Raw genomic sequence first — 22,130 nt, 5'->3', positions numbered from 1 at the left:
TTCAAGACATAGCTGCTTAATTCAAGACTCTGTGGGACAAAGCAGTGTTTTATTCTGAAATCAGCATAGGCATTAATTCTGGTAGTTGTGGTGGCTGGAGCTTAATTTCCCGTGCAAGCAGCTCTCAGCACCCTGTGGGCTGGTGCAATCCCTGGCACCCACAAATCTGCGTTTAGTGTTTGATCCACAAATTATTGCAAGGCAAGCCCAGATATCATGGTAAAAGACCTACCTTGCAATGGAAATGTCAGCTGTTTAGCATTGCGACCCAAACATCAAGTTCAGAAACATGGCATGATAATACCGTATTTGTCTGTGTACAATGGTTTTTTGCTTTTAAAAATTAGTAAAAAAAACACAGAGGTTGTCGTATACATGGATGATGAATGCACAGGGGTTTGGGCTCAGATTCAGGTTCTGGCATGGACAGCCCAGGATTGGTGTTGGCAGATGTGGGGGGGGGGAGAGCTTGTGATTGGCGGGAAAAAAAAGCTCAACAACTTTGTGTGCAGTCACCCAAAAAACCTCAACAACTTTGGCCACCTTCCTTGACTGCCACTGATGTTTAAATATATGGCACTTAACATACCAGCGCATTGAATATTTTAAGATAATATCAAAGTAGTTCTGTTTCATGTTTAAAATACAGATGTCTTTATTATGGTTTCAAAAAATTAGGGGTTGTCTTACATAAGGGGAAAAGACAGTAATCCTTGCCCAACTTGTCCCATCACTGCATGTAAGATTGTCAAATGCTCCCTTACATTAGATATGGCTGTTCAGCATCCATTGTTTGCCTCTGGCTACCAGTTGCAAGGAATCCCAAGTGTGATGTGTTGACTCTGGTCCCATTGACATGTGGTTGGTCCCTGGACTTCTGTCCTGAACCAGCCTATGGAAAGCCATATCAGAGCAGAGCTTTCAGTGTGGCAGTTTCTTGGGGTGCGGGGGAACAATTGAAACATGCCACGTGGCACAAATTCTGCCATCTTTGTCCACTGGCTGTTGCCATGCCAAGAGCAACATCCAATCTGTCACTGCTCCACCATTGCCTGATACCATTTCTCTGCGTAGTTTTGGTATGTTTGCTATGAGGCTAAAAATAAAATGGCCGCAAGGAAACATTTCTGTGGCACTTCTGAAACGTTTTTCCAGGTCTGTGCCTTTCCTGGCACTGAACTTTGTAAGAAAGCTGGTCTAAAAACCTGTCCACGCCTGACGAAAAGGAACGGTTTCTGGTTCCATTGATCTTATGAAGCCACTATATGTATATATATCAAGTAAAGTCTAGGGTCCACCTAGGGCAGGCACCCCCAAACTTCGGCCCTCCAGATGTTTTGGACTACAATTCCCATCTTCCCCGACCACTGGTCCTGTTAGCTCGGGATCCTGGGAGTTGTCGGCCAAAACATCTGGAGGGCCGCAGTTTGGGGGTGCCTGGCCTAGGGCAACGATGGGGAACTTGTAGGCCTCCAGGTATTGACACACTAGAATCCCCATCACCCCTGGGCTGCAATGACTAGGGCTGAAGGGAGCAGGGAGGCCCAACATCTGGAAGGCTGCAGGTCCCCTATCCCTAATCTACTGCAGTACTGCAGTGGTGCCTATGACTGGAGTACCGGTTCTCAGGCTGCAATACCTTTACCAGGAGTGAACCAGGCAACATCTGCCATGTGGCGCACGTGCTCTTCCTCCCTTCACGGCTCAACTCATATGGTGTCTCCACGCTTTTTATTTCAGCTGTCATGCAGAGCCTCGCCCATAAAAACGAATGGCCTTTGGATAAGATGCACATAACGGTGGACGTCACCAAAAAATACAAAGAGGAGTTTACGCAGCCTGCTAGAGAAGGGGCATACATACACGGCTTGTACTTGGAAGGTAAGTGGCTTCCAAGTATTTGCACAACTGCTTAAAAAAGGTGACATTTGAAGCTATGGGATGTTTATCTGAAAAGCTTCTATTAAGGCATCATTTTAAAAAACAGAACCGCCTCCCTATTGCCTTCAAATAAGAGTTATGGGTTCTCACCTGTTCCTTCACTTCTTGTTACCAGGCTTTTTTTAGGGTGCAATCCTTGAAAGTATTCTAGGGCCACAGATTTTTGCAAATGGATCCACCGATGGAGAATAGTAGTAAAAATGTTTCGATTGAATTATTGCGTTAATATTTTAGTGGTGTGGGTATAATTCTTTACTTGTAAACAGCTTAGAAGCCGTTTTCGCATGCAAGAGGTACGGTATGTAAATACAGTGGTGCCTCGCTTAATGAATGCCCTGCTTAACGAAATTTCCGCTTAACGAAAGGATTTTTCGAGCGGAGGTTGCCTCGCTAGACTAATTCGTTTTATGAAAAATTCGTCTAGCGAATCGTGGTTTCCCATAGGAATGCATTGACATTCAATTAATGCGTTCCTATGGGAAAAAAATTCAATGCGTTCCTATGGGATTCGCTAGATGAATTTTTCGTTATAAGAAAAGACCCATGGAACGAATTAAATTCGTCTAGCGAGGCACCACTGTATGATGGAAACCTCTGTGGCTGCCCTGCAGGGGGTGGGGAAGCTTTGGGTCCATGAAATACAAGGCCCTTCTCTTCTGGGGCTGGAGTTGGGGTCCAAGCTGGGCTCTGGGTTTGGTGGCTCCTCCCCATTGTGCTCTGCTTCTAGGAAGTTTATCCAGAGATTATTTTAGCTTTTATTCCTACACCACAGGGGCTGTTTTATTTGGTCAGCTCACCGTAGGAATTTTCCACAAGACACGCTACAAGGCTGGCATTCATTCTAGGCAGGGGTCAGCAATCTTTTTCAGCAAGGGGCCGGTCCACTGTCCCTCAGACCTTGTGGGGAGCCGGACTATACTTTTTTCGGGGGCAGGGAAATGAACGCATTTCTATGCCCCACAAATAACCCAGAGATGCATTTTAAATAACAGCACACATTCTACTCATGTAAAAAGCACGCCGATTCCCGGACCATCCGCAGGTTGGATTTAGAAGGCGATTGGGCCGGATCTGGCCCCTGGGCCTTAGTTTGCTCCTCCCCATTGTGTTGGTTACCTACCAGTGGAAAGGATTCCTGTCTGAATGCATTATACAACCCTATCAGTTAAGAGGTGTTGGGAGGCACATTACCAAATATAGATGAATGTGCTCTGAAAGAGACCAATAAAGGAAGCAAGGGGTTTTATTTATAAAACTGCATTGTTTGGGGAAAAGAAATATTGATGGCTAAATCCCGTCTCTCTCAATTTTAATTATTGACAGGTGCTCGCTGGGATGTTCAGGGGGGTCACATAGCTGAAGCTTGCCTGAAAGCACCGACACAGGCTATGCCTGTTGTGTTTGTAAGAGCCATCCCCAACGACAGGCAAGAGACAAGGAATATTTACGAATGCCCAGTGTACAAGACGAAACTAAGGGGCTCCACTTATGTGTGCACTTTCCATTTAAAATCAAGGGAAAGGCCAGCTAAATGGATTCTTGCTGGTGTTGCTTTGCTTTTAAGTGTGTGATGATGCTCGTGTCTTATTTCCCAAAACTCTTTGGCATTTCCGTTCCATCCCCTGCTTGCTCCCTTTTCCCATAGTGACTTTGTGTGCATGCACTACAGCATGGTTTGGGGGTGGGGGGAGTGTATTTGTGTTTTTTTAAGGCTGTGCACATTGTGTTGCTACATCTAACTCTGCATTCTCAAGTACTGTCAAGAGTGTGGGCTTTCTCTTCTTGCCTGTTATTATAAAATTGGTTTACCGCCCTCTTCCTGTAGATCTTAGGCGGTTCACAACATAAATTACAATAGAAAAAACCACATAATTTGTGAAAGAATAATAATAATTTAAAACGGCATTGTGCAGTTTTTTCACCTATGCGGCTTTTTCAAACAACTGAACTGGACGAGCCAAATAAATGCACAACTGTTCCAATTTCAACCACTAGCTTCTGCTAGTAGTTTCCTTAATGCCTTGATTATGCAGATGTAGACAAGAGCTCCCCTATCTGCAAGGCTTCTCTCTTGGGGGAGCTGAGCTGTACATGCCTTTGTGTCAGCCTTCCTGAGCTTTGGTCCGCAGATGCTGATCGACTACAGCTCCCATAATCTCTTGCCTACTGGGGGGTTATAGCCCCAAAACATCTGTGGATCTAGAATTGCTTTTGTGAACACAGAACATTTAGTGTCTTTTGCTGAGGCCTACACACACACACACAAAAAAAAGCACATGTGCATTAGACAATACAGTGCAATAATACTGACACAAATCACCATGTGCAGGAACTTTAAAAAAAAACTATTTCTAGGCAAGGTTTTTATTATCAAAACTACACTTTGTACATAAGAGCTCTGTAGATCACAGGATCCATTTACAGTATGCATAACTAACAGTAGTCTTTTGCTATCCTTGAAGAAAGCCAGAGCATAAATTGCATGGGACCTAGCATATGTACAACAGCATCTTTGAACAGGTTTTGAACTAGGTTTTTATGTATGATAGAGGAACTTCTACAAAAGGCTGAAAAAGCAGAACACATGTGAGAATTTTATATCCATGTCAACAACAAAAAAAGATGCAAAATAGCAATTTTGACCTTCCAAAAATGTATGATTGGATAGCAACCCTGCCCCCACATCCTATCCACACAAGGAATAAGGTTTTCAGCAACCATTTTTAGTTTACAGTGTCACATATGTAGACAACTGTGGACAGTACAGTGTTACAAGCAAGAACTAAGTGGTAAGTTGCTTGTGTCCTACCAAAAGGACACCTTTTATGTTCTCAAGCAAGTTCAAGGTTTAGGAACACAATTCCTGCCTGTTGTACAAGAGTCCGTATCAGTGTGAAATTTTGTAGCCATTATTAACTCTTTGAAGCGGAAGTCCTGTGGCCTATTAACTAAATGCACTTTTGAAACATACAGGACTATCAGCTTCTCAATCAGTCTAAGCTCACCAACCTAGTCCCTTGTGTGGAGGAGCTATATTATCACGAGCATGAGAGCAAGCTGCTGGCTTATCACCCAGCCAGCATAAGTACAATGCAAGGCTTACGTGTATATAACTATCCCCTGTTCATGCAATGTGCAAGACCCCACACACAATAGGCTCCATGTTAGACATTATGCCCTATGCGTGAGATGGACTAAAAGGACTTGCTCCTGCACGAATCACCCCAAAATTTAAGATGTACATGGTTTTCCATCACATATTTCAGATCAAGCCCGCAAGCAACACAGTGGCTTACCGTCAGCTAAGTTTGTTCATCCTTTTTTAAATCTACTATTTGGAGCACTGTGTAACGTTTATTCATCTATTCATATCATGCTTTATGATGGATAAAAGCAACTAACTGCTTTCTTGAGCATGAAGGATAAACTGTAAAATAGCTCTGGACTCAAAGCGGCTCAACCCCCACCAAAACTTTCAGTTTAGGAAATGTCACCTTTGTCACTGTTACCTTCTCCTGCAACATTCCGTTAGGACTAACAGTATTTCCAGTCAAGACACCAGATTTGTCGCTAAATCTTCTTTCTGCAAATTTCAACCCTTGTGTGAAGCCACACTGTGGCATAATACACATAACTAATTGCATCCAGCATGAAAGGAAAACTGCTACCTAACGGAATTAGTAATTCACACCCTGTAAAGTGGAACTTCAAATGACACAATGGCTTTTGTTCTTAAGACTTAGGAGGGAAAACGAATGCCTGGTTAAAAAACAGCAACCAACCAACGAACACCTTCAAAACGATTAACCTTAACGTCAGTTTTGCCGATGGCCACAGAATCACGTCCAAATTCATTCTTGCATTTCAAGTTCTTGTTTCAGGCTGTAAATTTGATTTTAAAAGGGTGGAATTATTATTTATAAAGAGAAACAAAGATCACCAATAATCCAACCCAGCATTTAGTGAAAAACCCATCCTTCCATCTCTTGTTTTTCATGGCTCTCATTTGTACATGGTGGGCTGAAACTTGAGCCTTCTGCAAAGCATTCATAACATTCACGAATCTGATTGTGCCCTCCAAACAGACTGCCATTTGCATAATGAAAGCAAAGGAAACCAGACTAATGGACTAAATTTTACAGCCAGCAGAACATGCACGCAGCCCTAAAGATAACCCTCTGAGGCCATTCTCTAGGTGCCCCGAGTGCAAAAGGTGGGTACGAGGAAGGAGGGACCCTTTCTATGTGGTGGCACAAGTAAGAGAATGGCCTTCCTCAGACAGGTATGCCTCTTCACCATCCTAAAAACCTTCCAAGGTATTTTGTACTGATGTTATTCTTTGCTGTGCATTTTACTCTGGGCTTTATTCCCTACAGATTCCACTCCTTATGTTTTGTTTTTTGTACCTGTGGGTTCAACTGCTTAGTTGCAAATTGCTCAGAGAACCTTTTGTTAGTAGATAAATAAACGAATGAAAACTACTACAAAAGACAGGAGTTAGGTGGAAAGGAGAGAAACCCAAAGTTACCTTTTCAAGTAAGCATGGACGTTGTCATAGCCATGGTACTTGGCCAGGTAAACAAGCACACCAGTAGCACATCGTCCTTCTCGCTGCCTGCAGAAACTACAGTTGCAGATGCCACGGCAAGGTGGGCAATGCCAGTCCTAAAAGAGGGAGAAAGAAGAGAGGGGAAGGAATGTGTTTATAGTAATTCTGGAACGACTCACTGCTTCGGATTGTAACATTAAAGCATCCATCTATTAAACAAAACACGGGAGCGTGAATGATTTCTTTGTGAACCCTACCCTGTCAAGCGAGCCCAAGGTCATTTGCCGGTGGGAACAGGAGGCACAGAATGCCATTTTTATTAATGGAAAATAACATCGCGGTAGAGTCCCCTTACTCGTCTTAATCCAACTGGAGATCTTGCTGAAACTAACCACTGGCCACATGCCCTTCTCTGGCTTCTCACTCTGGATTCCTCCCCAAGTGGAAGGAGGCTGCATCAAGGGGGTGGGGTTCCTCCTGTGCGCCTGTTGCTCGATCTGGGTGTCAGAGAGGGGAGTAGAGCCAGCAGGACTGGGAGGGCCCTGCCGCTGGCTAGCAAAGGCAACCTCTGCCTCCTCTCTGTCAGAGTCTGCCCTCACACTGTGACTCTCAGCCTCTAACCCTGACCTAGAAGGGCCTCCTTTTCCTGGCCCCCCTGCCCTTGCTTCTAGCACCTCCCAGCTCATCTCTTCCCCAGACTGCTCCTCAAGTGTCCCACCACCAGGATCTGGGGTCTAACTCATCTTCCGTGTCCTCCATGAGGTGGGTTTTGGGGCGGTCGGCTCCCATCACTCTTCCTCATTCAGCCAGTCCCTGACACTGACACACCATCAAAATGAGTATAAATGTTAAGTTTTATCTTACTGGATCCAACAAAGCAGTCCTGACTTCTTCTCCATAGCGGTTGCGTAGGCAAGGCCCACAGAACTGGCCACGCACTCCCATACATTCTGGATTGCGACAGTTTGTCTTGGTGTCTATAGTCTTCTGCCGACACTGATGGCAAGTGGAACCCTGCGAAAAGAACGGGGAGGTCAAATGAAACTGGACTCCTCTTCTTCTCCCACCTATTTCCCTACCTCACTGTCTGACTCAGCAGCAAATCACAGGTTACATACAATTCAGCCACTAAAGTGGAAATCAAGGTGGGAACTGGAGAGTGCAGAAGAACAGGGATGATTCATAATTCAGTTTCCAAAACATGGTTTGGCATTATATCCGAACAACATGTTCTGTTCATTGAAGGACGATGACATTACTAGCCTCGTATCCAGAGGTGCTGCATATTCACAGATCCTCTTAGGTCAACTATCTAACATCAGGGGATTGATACTTCTCGAAGCAGGGTGCTGCCCAAATGCTGTTCAACAGTGTTGTGGGTGGTTACAGGGACTAATGATGGGCAATGCCTGAAAACGCCTTTTTCGCCAAACCTGTACTGCCCCCCCATGTAATTTCATCAGGTGTAGGGCAGGGTGTGTGGCTTGACAGGCCAAATTTGGACCCTAGGTGGGCCAGACGTTCCCCACCTTTGTTCAACGTAAAGCAAAGAAAGCAGAGCGATATGCCTCGTTCTCCCCCTTCCTACAGCTCCAAGTTGCCCCATTAATCTTACTGATCATCTGCAAAGGGTCGGTGACTCTTTCCCAACTCTCCCATAAGACAGGGGTGGGAAACCTATGGCCCCCCTCTGGACACTGTTGGACCTCAACTCCCATCTGTCCAGACCACTGCTCAATGTAGCTGGAGCTGATGGTTTGGAGCCTAGCAACAAGTTCCCCAGTCCTGCCAGAAAGAGCTTCTCGGTTTTGGAATAAGGAGTGGGGAAACTTCTAAGCGTAAGGGGCTATTGCCTAACCACACAGAACATTTAAAGCTTCATTTTATCTGGGCAGAGCAAACGAATATGCTGGTGCAACACTGGCGTTCTTACCGTCGCACGATTATACACTTTATCTCTGGCAGTCTCACAGATACCATTCAACTCTTCCTCAGTAATTTCTTCCACTGGGCGGATAACATGGGGAAGAGTCATAGAACTTTTTCTTCTGGGACCGTCTGATTCATCCTGTAGAAAAGGCCAAAGGCATCAAATTAAATATTTCTCAAGTTTTTGTGGCTACAAAAAAAAAAAAAAACCCTCGCCAGTAACACATATGCAGTGGTTTCAATGAGTTTCCGATACATCCATCCTTCAGCTTGCTCGTTTCTGCATGGAGAGGTAGCAGGGGAAATTGCACTAACACACAGTCTCTCCGCAGAAGGCAAGCGCCCCACATTAATGACAGCAGGATGACCCAACAGAAGGAATCATTTCTATGTGCTTCCTCCAAGGACTTTGTGTTGCCGGAAATGTTGTCAACAGTGCTATGTATGAGAACCAATCCAATCACGCCCAACTCTGGGCATGTATACCCCTCTCAACAGATGAAGGAAATCTGTTGTCTCATTGTGGTCTTCATTGCTTAATTAGTTATGTATTCTTCAATGCTTATACAGTGGTACCTTGGTTCTCGAACGTAATCCATTGCGTAAGTCGGTTTGACTCCCGAAACGTTCAAAAACCAAGGTGCGGCTTCCGACTGGCGCAGGTACCCTGGAAACAATAGCCAACAGCTGCATCGGATATTTGGCTTCCGGAAAACGTTTGAAAACCAGAACACACACTTCTGGGTTTTCGGTGTTCGGAAGCCGAAATGTTTTGAGTACCAAGGCGTTCGAAAACAAAGTTTCCACTGTAATTAAAACTGAACTTTAATTTGGGTTTGAACCACCCAAGGTGAAGTTTATATTTTAGGCGTTTCTACTACTTCATGCGCTCTAAATTAGAATAAAATCAACAACTCAGACCTCAGAGTATTCATCAGACATCTTCCTTCTCACTAAGTAGTATGGATCCTCATCCTCATCGTCCTTCTCCGAAACAGGGCTTGGAGGACCTTCGATCAGGGACCTGGATCTTGTGTGAGGCCTGGCACTTCTTTCTGGATTCCTCCTTAAAGAACGCCTGGGAAATGATTTCCTTGGAGATCGCTGAGGTTTCTGTAATAAAGGACCAAAAAAACCCATCAAATCACACCATACAGAAATAAAATTTTCATTGTTTTTCCATCTCTTAGCTACAAGCTCTTTATATACTAACAGTGCATTTCTAGGCACAATTTTAATGCACCATGTTCAATGAAGTTTACTCCCAGGTAAGTGTGCACAACACTGCAGCCTAAACCTCAATTCAGGCATCATTTACTTAAATTATCTATAAACTGCATATTTGGAATAAAAATGTAAGAAAAGGCGTAAGAAAAAAACCACAAGGCACAATTAACATAAAAACATACTAGTACAGTAAAATAAATAAATAATAATGACTGGTTGGTGGGGGAAAAACATTTTGAAGGCCTGTCTAAACAGGACCAGTTTTAAAAGACATCTAAAACAGGCACCCCCAAACTTGGCCCTCCAGCTGTTTTGGGACTGCAACTCCCATCATCCCTAGTTAACAGGACCAATGGTCAGGGGTGATGGGAGTTGTAGTCTCAAAACAGCTGGAGGCCAAGTTTGGGGATGGCTGATCTAAAACAATTGGCCCAACACATGGCCCTCAGTGCCTTTTTTGGCAGCCCTCAGCAACATTTGACCCCCTCCCCCAGGTCTTGGTGCTGCCTTCCCAAAGCCTTAAGTGAGGCACTGGGTAGCACTTTCCCAACTTTAGGAAGGAGCTGGGAGGACTCTGGGACCCTGCCAGAGCCCTGTGCCCCCTTCTCAAAGCCCAAGACCTCACTTGGCCAGCTTTGGGAAGGCAGTAGGAGGGCTTGGTGGGGATGTCAAATTTTGGCCCTGCTCCTTCCACCCCTGGGCAACAAGCCCATGGGTTCCATGTTGAAGTACTCTTGCGGACAAGTTGGTATAAAATGTTGAGCTGCGCTGATCTGAAAGAAATGAGGGATGATTCCTTCCCGATTCCTACTGGCAGGGTATCCCACACTAAGGGCTGGCTCCTTGGAAAGGCCAACCAAACCTTAGGAGCATGGATTAAGTGCCCCCATTGGAAGATCTCAGTGATCAAGTTAAAAATGTAAGGAACCAGACACTATGTTTTCTGCTGGCTGTACTTCAGAACCCAAACCATGGACTGGCTTCCAAATAAAATAGATACCACACTGAACCATGGTTAGGCTTCTTTAACCATGGTTTACCGTGCTGTACTAAATGGGCTCAATTCACGATCAGCGGAATACAAGGCAGAAGGGTGCAGCCCTAGACAAACTAAGCCGGAGGAGGCAAGGGGAAAACCAATAAACAATGGCATACGGTTGAGTATTGGCAGAAGTGAGAAAACCACATCGGTCTTACAGTTTCCTTCTCTGCCTCACAAACTCATGCACAGAAGTCCTTCCACTACAGGTGTTGGCATGAGACCTCAGAATGGAATACAGACTTCCAGCTTCCCAGCGGCTTTCTCAGTGTGGCAGAGCAAAGGCAATATAGCCTCCCGTCAGCAGCATCGCTGCCACTTACCAGAACAGTGAGGGGAGAGGCAGTGGCAAGGTCAGGGCGGTGCAGTGGCATAGGCAGTAACACTGCATTGGCTTTACCGGTGTACCGCACAACCCCAACCACCACACCATCAAAATCAATGGGCTTGAGCATACAAAGCGGACTTCAGTGACCGTTGACTATCATCCAAATACTGTTTGCACGCAGGGAAAGTTAGGAGATCAGTTATTTGAACTTCAGACTCATTTTTATTGGGTGTGCGCCCACGCAAGCACGTAGGTAAAATATGCAACTGAACAGGACTTTGCTTCGTTTGTTTTAGATATAGAGACTTGCAGGTGCTTTTAACTGAACTGAAGTATTAGGGAGTGACCATTTTAAAAAACCAACAACTAGTAATAGCAGGTGGCGGCATGTTTTATCACATCATTAAGTTCTAAGGAACTGGAATTTGCTGCATTTGGCTTAAAAAGTTACAGTGGTACCTCGGGTTACAAACACCTCAGGTTACAGACTCTGCTAACCCGGAAGCAGTACCTCGGGTTAATAACTTTACCTCAGGATGAGAACAGAAATTGTGTGGAGTAGCGCGGCAGCAGCGGGGGGGCCCCATTAGCTAAAGTGGTACCTCAGGTTAAGAACGGTTTCAGGCGCCACTACCGAGAAGGCCCTCTTCTCTAGTTCCCTGCAACTTGGCTTCTCGCGACGAGGGAACCGCCAGAAGGCCCTCAGTGCTGGACCTCAGTGTCCGGGCTGAACGATGGGGGTGGAGACGCTCCTTCAGGTATACTGGACCGAGGCCATTTAGGGCTTTAAAGGTCAGCACCAACACTTTGAATTGTGCTCGGAAACGTACTGGGAGCCAATGTAGATCTTTCAAGACCGGTGTTATGTGGTCTTGGCGGCTGCTCCCAGTCACCAGTCTAGCTGCCGCATTCTGGATTAGTTGTAGTTTCCGAGTCACCTTCAAAGGTAGCCCCACATAGAGCGCATTGCAGTAGTTCAAGCGGGAGATAACTAGAGCATGCACCACTCTGGCGAGACAGTCTGCAAGCAGGTAGGGTCTCATCCTGCGTACTAGATGGAGCTGATAAGACAGCTGCCCTGGATACAGAATTGACCTGCGCCTCCATGGACAGCTGTGAGTCCAAAATGACTCCCAGGCTGCGCACCTGGTCCTTCAGGGGCACAGTTACCCCATTCAGGACCAGGGAGTCCTCCACACCCACCCGCCTCCTGTCCCCCACAAACAGTACTTCTATCTTGTCAGGATTCAACCTCAATCTGTTAGCCGCCATCCATCCTCCAACCGCCTCCAGGCACTCACACAGGACCTTCACTGGTTCCGATTTGAAAGAGAGGTAGAGCTGGGTATCATCCGCATACTGATGAACACCCAGCCCAATCCCCCTGATGATCTCTCCCAGCGGCTTCATATAGATGTTAAAAGGTACCACTGTAATCTGTAAATGACTTTTAAAAAACCAACAAATAAATGATTGAGACTTACCAAGGTTGGAGTTGCCAGGGGACCTTTCCTTGTAAAAATTCCAGGCACGTTTTTTAATTCTGCCATTAGTTTTGCAAGCTGTAAAGGGAAACATAGAATATAAGTGGTTTTGTGTCAGGAAGTTTATGCTACTATAGGATTTTGATGGGACGTTAATTTAGAAACATCTCACAAAGGATTGCCACGCCAGTGCTAGTGGGCCTTAGGTTGGTGGCGCTCCCTGTTCAGCAGTGGAAGGGCTTTTCTGAATGGGGTGGGGAGTCAGAGGTGCTCAATTATGTTCTGTGTGTGTGACTCAGAGATACATTTGAGCAGAGCCAGCCCTTCTTCACTGAAGCCTTTTGGAACTGGTTCCTGATGGGAGTCCAGCCTGAGACTAACAATTCAGAAAGTGTACAAGGGCTGTTTAAGAGGTTGTTTAAACCAGGAAGATGGACTGCACTAGGTAGGTGGTTGGATAAGTCATATTTCAAACAGGTTCACAGTCACTTGATTGCAATTTCAGAACTTTTCTAAGAATAGTAACAAATAAAACTGGGTAAAAATATTTTGAATGAAGCTGAGTGGCATGTAGAATACCGTATGCAAATGGAGCATTAAGAAGTGGCACATGTTTTTATTAATGCAGTGGAACTTTAGCTCATTTCAAACGAGAATTATGTTACAACTTGGTCAAGAGAAAACAGCAACAATTCAACATGCATGAGAACATTTCTTTGTACCTACCATGGCCTTATTCTCCTTTATATTTAAAGCCCTTTTCTCTAAGAATTTGGGGCCTCTTTCTTCATCGGAATCAGAGTCCAATTCCAGTTCGGCGGGAGGTTCTGGGTCTAAAATTATTTCACTCTTCCCCCTCTTAGATCTTCGAAGTGGAAACGTCATAGCAACTTTAAGAGAAACAGAGCACTTCCGTGGCCTCTTACATGAAAATTTATCTTCGTGGCTCATATTTTTCTCCGAGTGTGTATCCAGTTTCTATACAGGGTTTTTTAAAAAAATGGGAGTTATGAATTCAAGAGTCAGTTATGGTTGCAATAGGATCCACCATCTCAATTATGGCTTCTCAGAACCATTCCAAATTCAAGTGCATTTACAGCAACAACCAAGGTTAGTTTGCAGAAAGCACAAGTTGTCTCACTGACCCGGTTTCGAGGAAGCCGCCTCCGTCTCCCTTCAGAGTGACTTTGCTATTTTTTTAAAAGGTCCAAAACCAAAACTTCTATTTTAGAAGACCCAAAATAGTAAAACAGGGAAACTGCAATGCAGCATATAACCACAACACAGCGATCAAATCACATGCTGCTCACATTATTATTAGAAGTAGTAGTAGTAGTAATGTACCACCCTATGCTCACAGGTCTCCACAATAACACCTACCAGCCCTCATTGGGCATCATTATTGCTAAAACCTTTTTTCCTTTAGCAAGGAGCAGCCTCATGTCCAACGCAGGGCTGCATGTGGCAGAGAAATGCTTCTTTTTGCCAGTTGGCAAGCCTCACGCTCACCCTCAAGCCCTTCTCTGTGTACCACCTCCATGAGAAGCCTGGAGGGTGGGGCCACACGAGAACAGGCCTGTTCTGCGGTGGCTCCATTTGTAGAATGCTCTCTCCAGTGAGGCTCTCCCGATGCCATCATTATATACACTTAAGAGCCAGGCGAAATCTTTCTTTTATAACCAAGCCTGTGGCCTTTGAAAAGTGGTTGGGTTGGTGGTGTTCTAATATATTTCTGTTCCTCTGGGTTTCAATTTATCGATGTGGGTTTGTTTTTTTGTCTGTCTGTCTGGTCGTGAACTGATTTAGGTTGCCCTGGGCAAGATAAACCAACTGACAAATTCAATAAACAATAATTACATGTGAAGTCAGGTGTGGGCAGGAAAAGGCATGGCTGCAAAAGAAAAACAAAGAGACATAAAGAGCACACCTGATTACTTCTTGGCAAGTGAGGCTTTCTGTGAGCACTAATCAGCTGATCAGCGCAGGACAGCTAGTCTCACTGGGATTGGCTACCCAAAGCAGAGTTTGCTACAAATGCCAATATTATTTGATTTAACCTGAACAAGGGAGCAGACTGCTTCCATGTGCAATCACTCGCTGGCTCTCGATTCCCAGACTTACAGCACACTCCTAACCATGTCTACCCAGAACTAAGTCCTACTGAACTCAATGGGGTTTGTTCCCAGGTAAGTGAGATTAGGATTTGTAGCTTTAGTCAAATCATCCTGCATTAGCTTGCAGAGTATTATTTTGAGTGTCGGCATGCACATGCAGTGTTAATGCAATTAGCAAGTTAAACTGTACAACTCACCAGCACATCCTGAATCTCACTTTCTGAAAAACCACAGAAGGATTCATCATCCGAATCCTCATAAAAGATTTTTACTATCTCCTCTGCAACTTCTGGCTTGAAGCTTCGTTTCTTTAAAAAAAGAATAAAGTACACTAGGTGTTTCTCTTTTTCTTTCTTTCTCTCTTTTTCAAGAGAACCTATTTTCCATAAACTGTTCAGAGAGCAAATCACATTTTACAAGTGCACTACAAGAGAATAGCTTTTGTAACAAAGAAAAATGTTTCAGGGGGTTTACAAATGGTTTCAGAGCTGTTACAGCAAATCATCAGGCATGTTAGGTTAGGCGACATTTCAAAAGGATAGAATAAGTGGCTAATCTACCTCCAACAATTACTACCTAGAAGCACAAGGGGGAAAGCGAAATGAAATTACAGTACATACTGTATATTCACAACTGCTGTATTGAAATGTAAGCAAAGCATTTTAATCACGCATGGGGCATTTTTCAGCATCGCACACTCAATTCTGTTTATTCTCGCACTTTTTACTTACCGTGTTTGCAAAATTATCAGAGCCAAAACTGTCACAACTGTCATCAGAGGATGAAGAGGTTTCCATGGGGATCAGTTTTGTATTGCGGAATGCTGTGGGCTTCTTCCTTCCCTACAAAATGAAGATGGTAGTTCAATTAGGTTTCTATAATAAGATTAGTTCTCTAGATCAATCTCACAATGCTTAAACTTGACTACATTACCGGTAGATAGCAAAGAGCTGTTACATACTAGGACTGCATCACAAAGCTAACCTTTTCACCCTATTCTGCACTACAACTAGGAGTAAAAATTAGGCATTTTATTTATTAGGCAGGGGGCATTTTCACCATATATATTTACATAGGAAAATTTTGGGCAGGATTCAAGTCCCGCTACCAGAAGCCTAGCATATCAGGGCTTTCCCCTCCCTTCCCCCTGTGTACACCATAAAAGGGAGGTCAGGAGAACCACAAAAACAAGTGCATCAGAAGAGGGGAGATTGCTTAGTCTGGGGAGATGAAAAACTTGCACAGAATGATTGCCATAGCACTAAGTTGAATTCCTCCCATAATCTTCAAGTGTCTTGTCAACAGGCATTGTAGGGGTTTTTTTGGATTCAATCATCCAGTCTAAAACAAAGATTTCAGCTGTGTCTTACATTTCTAAAATGCAAAACGTATCTATCAGTTCCAGTTATTGAAGCAATAGCATGATAAAAAAACAGGAAATGTGCCTTTTTCTTGTTAAGTTTGCCAACCTTTTCCGTTTGACTGTTTCAGCCAATGGAAGCTGTGCTTTCTCATCCAACCTACTCTTTAACACTCCCAAACACTTCAGCCACAAATTTTAATTAACCCAGATTTGGCAGTAGCATGGCAAATTCAGTCTGTGGTTGCGCAGCTGAAGAGTTATGTGAAGCGGCTCTTATTGCAGGTTACAAGTTCTGTCCACCAGGTAAATGAGCCATTAGGTGAGTTACCAATCCAACTCTAGAGTTCAGAGGTGTGTTCCACACATAATGCCTGGATATGCAAACTTTTTGGACATTTTTGGAAACCAAGACAAACTATTATATGAAACCCTTTTTCGCCCACTTAAGTTTACCTCTGTACATTATCACTTATGCACTGAAGCCTTTCAAGATTTCCTCAAATATCACTCCATCCTTATCAGACTCTCTTCACGATTACTTAACTATTTTATGTAGCCATACATGATAACACTGCACTCTAACTGAAGAAAGGGTTTGGGCTACAGTGCCATACACACTTGGCTAACACGTTTAAGTCGCAGGAAATTCAGTGCATCTTACTCCTACATAAATGTGGTTGTTCACAATAATTGCATTTTTTTAAAATGCAATTTAAATGCCATCACATATTTTGTATTCAAAATGCATGGAGCCAAAGCACTTTTTGCAAAGCTCCTGCAAATGATCCAGGATGTTAAACATCAACCATGTCAGAAAACTGTCTAAACCAAGCACACCAGCACAAAACAAAACCAGATAGATGAGTGACAATAAAATTAAGTGTAAACATGAAGCACAGGATCCTTCTATAGTCTACCAGATGAACTCAATGAAGCTTATTTCTGAGTGGACAACAGTTGTGGGCAAAAGATTGCAGCCCTAGTAATAGTTTTCTCAAATCCCTACCAATATAGTTTGGAAAGTGCAAAAGTAATTCCCACAGCATGCAGACCTTTAAAAAAAATGTATAGGAATTCTAAAACTTGAGAGGAACACTTCCGAAGCACAGACTTTAGTATAACGTTTATCATTCTAAAGACTCTTCCTCAGATGTGTTGCCCATTCAATTCAATGGAGCTTAACTGTGAGCAGCTACGGTAAGTTTAAAATTAGGAGGCAGGCTAAGGTGGCAAATAAAGAAAACAGCTGGTGCAGTACAGGGTGAAGGTGTCAACTTTTAGGATTACTGGACTATTTATTAGAAAGCAAGTGTGGTATAGTGGTTAGAGTACAGGGCTAGGACTTGGGAGACCAGCTGTGAAACTCACCTGTGAACTTCTCCTATAAGCCAATCACTTATATCTCAGTCCAACCTACGCCCCAGGGCCAATGTGAGGCTAAACATGTGGAAGTGAAAAGCCATATACAGTGGAACCTCGGTTTATGAACACCTCGGTTTATGAATTTTCGGTTTACGAACGCCGCAGAACCATCTAGAACGGATTAATTCATTTTCCATTACTTTCAATAGGAAAGTTTGCTTCAGTTTATGAACGCTTCAGTTTATGAACAGACTTCCGGAATCAATTACACCTATGCTTCAGTTTATGAACGCTTCAGTTTAAGTACTCCGTGGACCCGTCGGGAACGGATTAATCCACTTTCCATTACTTTCAATGGGAAAGTTCGCTTCAGTTTATGAACGCTTCAGTTTAAGTACTCTGCAGACTGTCTGGAACGGATTAATTCATTTTCCATTATTTTCAATGGGAAAGCTCGCTTCAGTTTATGAACAGACTTCCGGAACCAATTGTGTTCATAAACCGAGGTACCACTGTACAGGGTTCTGAGGTCCTTGGAGCTAGGGCAATTTTTTAAAATCCAAGTGGTCAGCATAAGTGAACCAGAAAGTAATTAAGAAGTTTATTCTCGTATGAGCACCGTATTAGGTGCCCTGAGAAACATGCAAGTAACCTTGTCAGGCCTTGAAGGAATTTCAAGCTAGACCCATGTTTCCCAGTTTCTGGACTACAATTCCCATCATCCCTGACCACTAGTCCTGCTAGCTAGGGATAATGGGAGTTGTAGTCCAAAAATAGCTGGCGACCCAAGTTTGGGAAACACCAGGCTAGACAAAGCTATCAGACAAGGCAAGTGTTCTGAACCACTTATTTCCTTTGAAATCTGTTCTTCCAAGTCCTGGGCTCCATCCTGATGCACAAAGAAGCAATAAATTAGCAAAACCTTGTCTGGGCGGACTAGCGACTGTCCTTTCCAATGCGTTTTTGTAACAAGAAAGACATAAATCTGTGATTAAGGTATTTCCGGGGGGGGGGGAGCTGCTTTCAGGCCTGAAAACAAGCCTCCCAGGCAGGCCAGAGCCTGTTCATTAATTAAACTCTGCAAGAAGGCAAAGACTTTGAACAAGTAGAGTAAGTACAAAGGCATCTCTCTCCTACTCCCCCCACTTGCTCCAATGACCGTTTCAGCTGTTTGCGCTGCGGGTTCTTCCTCAAAGCAGCTACTTAGCCCCCCCCCCTCCTTTTGCGGGAAGCTGGAACTTTACAAAACTGTATGCACCTTCGCCAGCCCCATAGCTGCCTCCTGGGCCCCCACAGCCCGAGCAGTCAGCGACCACGCGGGCCACGCCTAACTCTGAATCCGAAAGTCCCGGGCGGCTCACGTGGCTGGTGGGTGGGCGGAGAGAAGATAAAAGCGCTATGGGGGAGCGCGCTAAAGAGCGGGAAAAGAGGGGCTCGGCCCCCCCCTCCGCTGCCTTGCGGGGGAGGAATAAGAGGCCCTCCTCCATCTTTTGCATGAGCGGAATGGAGTATACGCACGATATTGCTCCCCTGAATTGGGAGTGGTCTCATTTTTCTCCCCCAGAAGGTTTGCAGCTGGAAAAATATCTCGGGACAAGAGGGGAAGTAACCACCGGGGGAGGGGGATTCGGGAGAGACGTTTTGCTATGGGAAAAGGTTTGGTCAGGCTGGCGGAAGCACGGCTACCTATTTAAGAAGCACACCCAAAAAGGCACAGCGCTGTTTTTGGCTTACTCCAAAGCAAGCACCATGGGGCTGCCTTCCGAGTCAGCGCGTGCAGTTTTTGCAGGATCCTGGGACTGCGCTCGCTCGCTCTCCCCATTCAAAACTGCAGGGGATTCCGGGGGATGCAATGCTTAAAACATTATGGAAGATGGGACACCCATCAAACACGCTCCCTTCTCCTTGGTAGGGCGCCCGGAGAACAAGACACCGGGGCTAAACCGAAACTAGTCACAGCTTGCCTTAAAAGCCAGCCGCCTTCCTCCACCTATTTCGACAGACCCAGAAATCTCAGTACTGCTCCACAAACTTGTTAGTTGCTAGAACCAAAATAAACTCTCCCTGGGTGTATTTCTAGCGCGTGTTTTTTTGTTTTTTACTTATTATTCGCTCTTCAGTTCCCAAAAACGTACGCATGCCTGCAGCGTGAAAGGCGCGATCCTGATCCATGTATTGGTATAAAAAAAAAAGCCCTTGGAAAGAGAGCGGCTCGCGCGCACCTTGCAGAGGAGAACGCGCGCAGCTACCGGTAGCATGGCCGCGATCCAAAAGCACGCTTTCACGCGTTTCAAAAATAGAGCAAATAAACAACAAAACAAAAACAACCCCGGGTATGCTTGCATTTTAAAAAATCCCATAACGCCCGACGTTTCAGAGTTCATTCCCTCTTTTAAAGCAGTTTGTGGGACCTTTTCCAACTAAGGGATTTAAAATGCCCGGTGAAGAGCATATATATTAAAAACTAAGTAAAATTTGCTGTGGCTGAAAAGGGTCTCGGGAGGCTGCGCCTGTTCTCTTCATCCACGCAGCCCCCCATCCTATGTATTTGTACTTGCAAGCCAATTCCGGGGATTCCAGCGGAACTTAGTGGCCCCTAAATCTTAATTCTCACCCCGACGTCCCTACCTGCAGGCCGAAGGGGTCCATGCTGCCGACTGCGGAATTGCCACCCGAAAAACACAGCGCGACCTCTTTTCGCGGGACGCAGGAGGTAAAGACCAAATGCTCCGCCGACTCGCGCCAAAGCTGCTTGAGGGCGGGGATTACGCGCAGTTTTCCCCGCCAACTGTTGGAGTCCTGGAAGATCCAGAAAGAGGTCTGCCGTATCCTGCTCTTTGCCACGGAGCTCAGGCGCGAGCAATGTATTCGTTCTCCCTGCAAAGCCCGCAGCCCAAACGCGAATAAATTGCGCGTGACTGCGGAAAAGACCTTTCCCCGCTTTAATTTTTTTTTCCTCTGGAGTTTTTTGTGGTGCTGCAAGGACCTAGCTCAGTGGCGCGAAATAAGCAATGAAGTATTTGCATAGAAGGAAAGGGGAGGGGAGGGAGGGGAGGGGAGGGGGGAGGGGGGAGGCCGAGCCGCATGCACACCCCGGGAGGAAATTGCTTTCTGCAAGTTTAGAAGAGGTTCTGCAGCTATTCTGGCGTATAAAAGTTGTTTGCACTGTCGCAGGATTGCGGGCAATCCCTCAAAACTATGGGGGTCTCTACCTTAATTCGCCATGCTATATTTAATTGGTTCCAGGAAAAGCTGATTCCTGCAACGTTGCTAGATCATTTTAAAGTGATGCAGCCTAAAACAATTAGCTAAAATGGAGTCCCACTTAAAAAAAACAAGAAAAAACAGCCGCGCAAAAACAAAACGAAAGTAGGACTAAAATGCTGTTTCATAGGCATATACAATATGCGTTCCTTCAAACTTACCTTTTGCACATAATTTTATACAAACATAAAATCGAGACTCCAGCAGTGGTGGTGTGACTTGCTCCATAGCTGCCAAGTTTTCCCTTTTCTCGCGAGGAAGCCTATTCAGCATAAGGGAAAATCCCTGTAAAAAAGGGATAACTTGGCAGCTATGTTGACCTAGCCTACAGCATTTTATTTGCAATGGTAAAAGTGTACTGTACAGTAATACTGAAAGTCTACACACTTCAGAAATGTAGCTAAAAGTTCATTATAAGTGGCTTCAGGGATGACTGCTGAAAGTTACACTTTTCTGTGTTTTATTTCCCCCCTTGCTTTCTAGAACACAGTCTTAAGGGCACACACTGTTGAGCAAACTCGGGCCTCACTGCACGTGTGTGGCACACACACAAGCCACATAATCTGTAACACGACCCAGGCATGATCCAGAAAACAGAAATCTTACACAGCCCAAATCACAATAGAAAACCAGGAGTATGTAAACTCTCTGGGGGTTATTCCTTGTGGGCATGCTGCAGCAGGCTGACATGTAAAAGAATCAACATTTTAAATAAGCCCTTAATTACATACTTACCTGCACCATTGGCTTCTCAAAGTGCAGGCAAAAGCAAATGAACCGAAAAGAGCTCTCTAGAGACTAGACCACACTTAATTCTTCCAAATCCACTTTAGCTCACAAATGCTTTTCAGATACCGAAGAAAAGTGATTGTTTCTGCTTTTTGGAAAGCTAAAAAAAATGCTTATAAAGTGGAAGGGACAGATAAGAATTGTTTTTCAACCAGCTACCAATTGTCGTTGGAACTGCCAACAAACTAGTTGCTATTGGAAATACTGTGATAATCATGCAGCCAAGTTAATAAATTTTAGGTTAAGCGAGATTGACATTTTAAGTGCTGGCTGGGTTTTGTTCATAACTCCAGAGCCTGTGAAGATCTTCAGCTCAGGCCCTGTTTTAGTACTGTGTTTATGTTTATCAGCTGCAATAGGTTCTTTTAGAGCTGTTCCTCTCACATCCTAGCTGCAAGGCACCCAAACACACCTGTATATCCTACAGCTTTTCCCAAGTGAAAACAGTGACATGCGTTGTTTGTAACACTCCATTTCTCCTTCCAAAGTTACACTTTACAGCCCTGTCTTCTCCACTGGTATAACTACACCGTCAAAGGCTGGTTAATTGCATTTACTCCGCGGTAGCCTACTAAATACAGAGTTAAAAACCAAAAAGGTGTTGTTGTTTTTATAAGGCCATAAGATGAGCCCTTTCGAATCTGACAGAGACCTATTTTGTCCTTTACAGTGGTACCTTGGTTTTCAAACTTAATCCGTTCCAGAAGTACGTTCCAAAACCAAAGCGTTCCAAAACCAAAG

The 22,130-nt window shown here is 44.6% G+C and overlaps 2 protein-coding genes across 5 annotated transcripts in view; one reads left to right on the top strand and one right to left on the bottom strand.

Moving 5' to 3' along the window:
* LOC118083835 (dynein axonemal heavy chain 11-like) overlaps positions 1-3,512 on the top strand; it is a 236,863-nt gene extending 233,351 nt beyond the window's left edge. Inside the window, exons 81-82 of the mRNA XM_060272909.2 lie at positions 1,741-1,881; positions 3,265-3,512. Coding sequence (XP_060128892.2) covers positions 1,741-1,881; positions 3,265-3,512 — 389 coding nt within the window. The remainder of the gene's footprint in view (positions 1-1,740; positions 1,882-3,264) is intronic.
* A 762-nt stretch (positions 3,513-4,274) lies between these two features.
* CDCA7 (cell division cycle associated 7) lies at positions 4,275-21,359 on the bottom strand. 4 transcript variants are annotated; one of them, XM_088659204.1, is made up of 10 exons: positions 21,336-21,359; positions 15,343-15,453; positions 14,809-14,919; positions 13,224-13,475; positions 12,498-12,575; positions 9,341-9,532; positions 8,424-8,558; positions 7,355-7,504; positions 6,470-6,606; positions 4,275-5,823 (listed from the first exon to the last, which is right to left on the bottom strand). In XM_088659204.1, exons 1-10 carry the CDS (start codon positions 21,342-21,344, stop codon positions 5,793-5,795), a joined length of 1,206 nt encoding a protein of 401 aa, XP_088515330.1. In that variant the 5' UTR covers positions 21,345-21,359; the 3' UTR covers positions 4,275-5,792. The 4 variants fall into 4 exon arrangements, with proteins under 4 accessions (XP_088515330.1, XP_034991039.3, XP_088515408.1 ...); XM_035135148.3 differs by lacking the exon at positions 21,336-21,359 and adding an exon at positions 19,965-20,685; XM_088659282.1 differs by lacking the exon at positions 14,809-14,919.
* Positions 21,360-22,130: the final 771 nt, after the last annotated feature.

This window comes from Zootoca vivipara, chromosome 1 (assembly GCF_965207765.1).
Source record: "Zootoca vivipara chromosome 1, rZooViv2.hap1.1, whole genome shotgun sequence".
In the NCBI taxonomy this organism is placed as follows: Eukaryota; Metazoa; Chordata; class Lepidosauria; order Squamata; family Lacertidae; genus Zootoca; species Zootoca vivipara.
The sequence above is the reverse complement of the archived record's forward strand: the minus strand, read 5'-3'. Positions and strand labels throughout refer to the sequence as shown.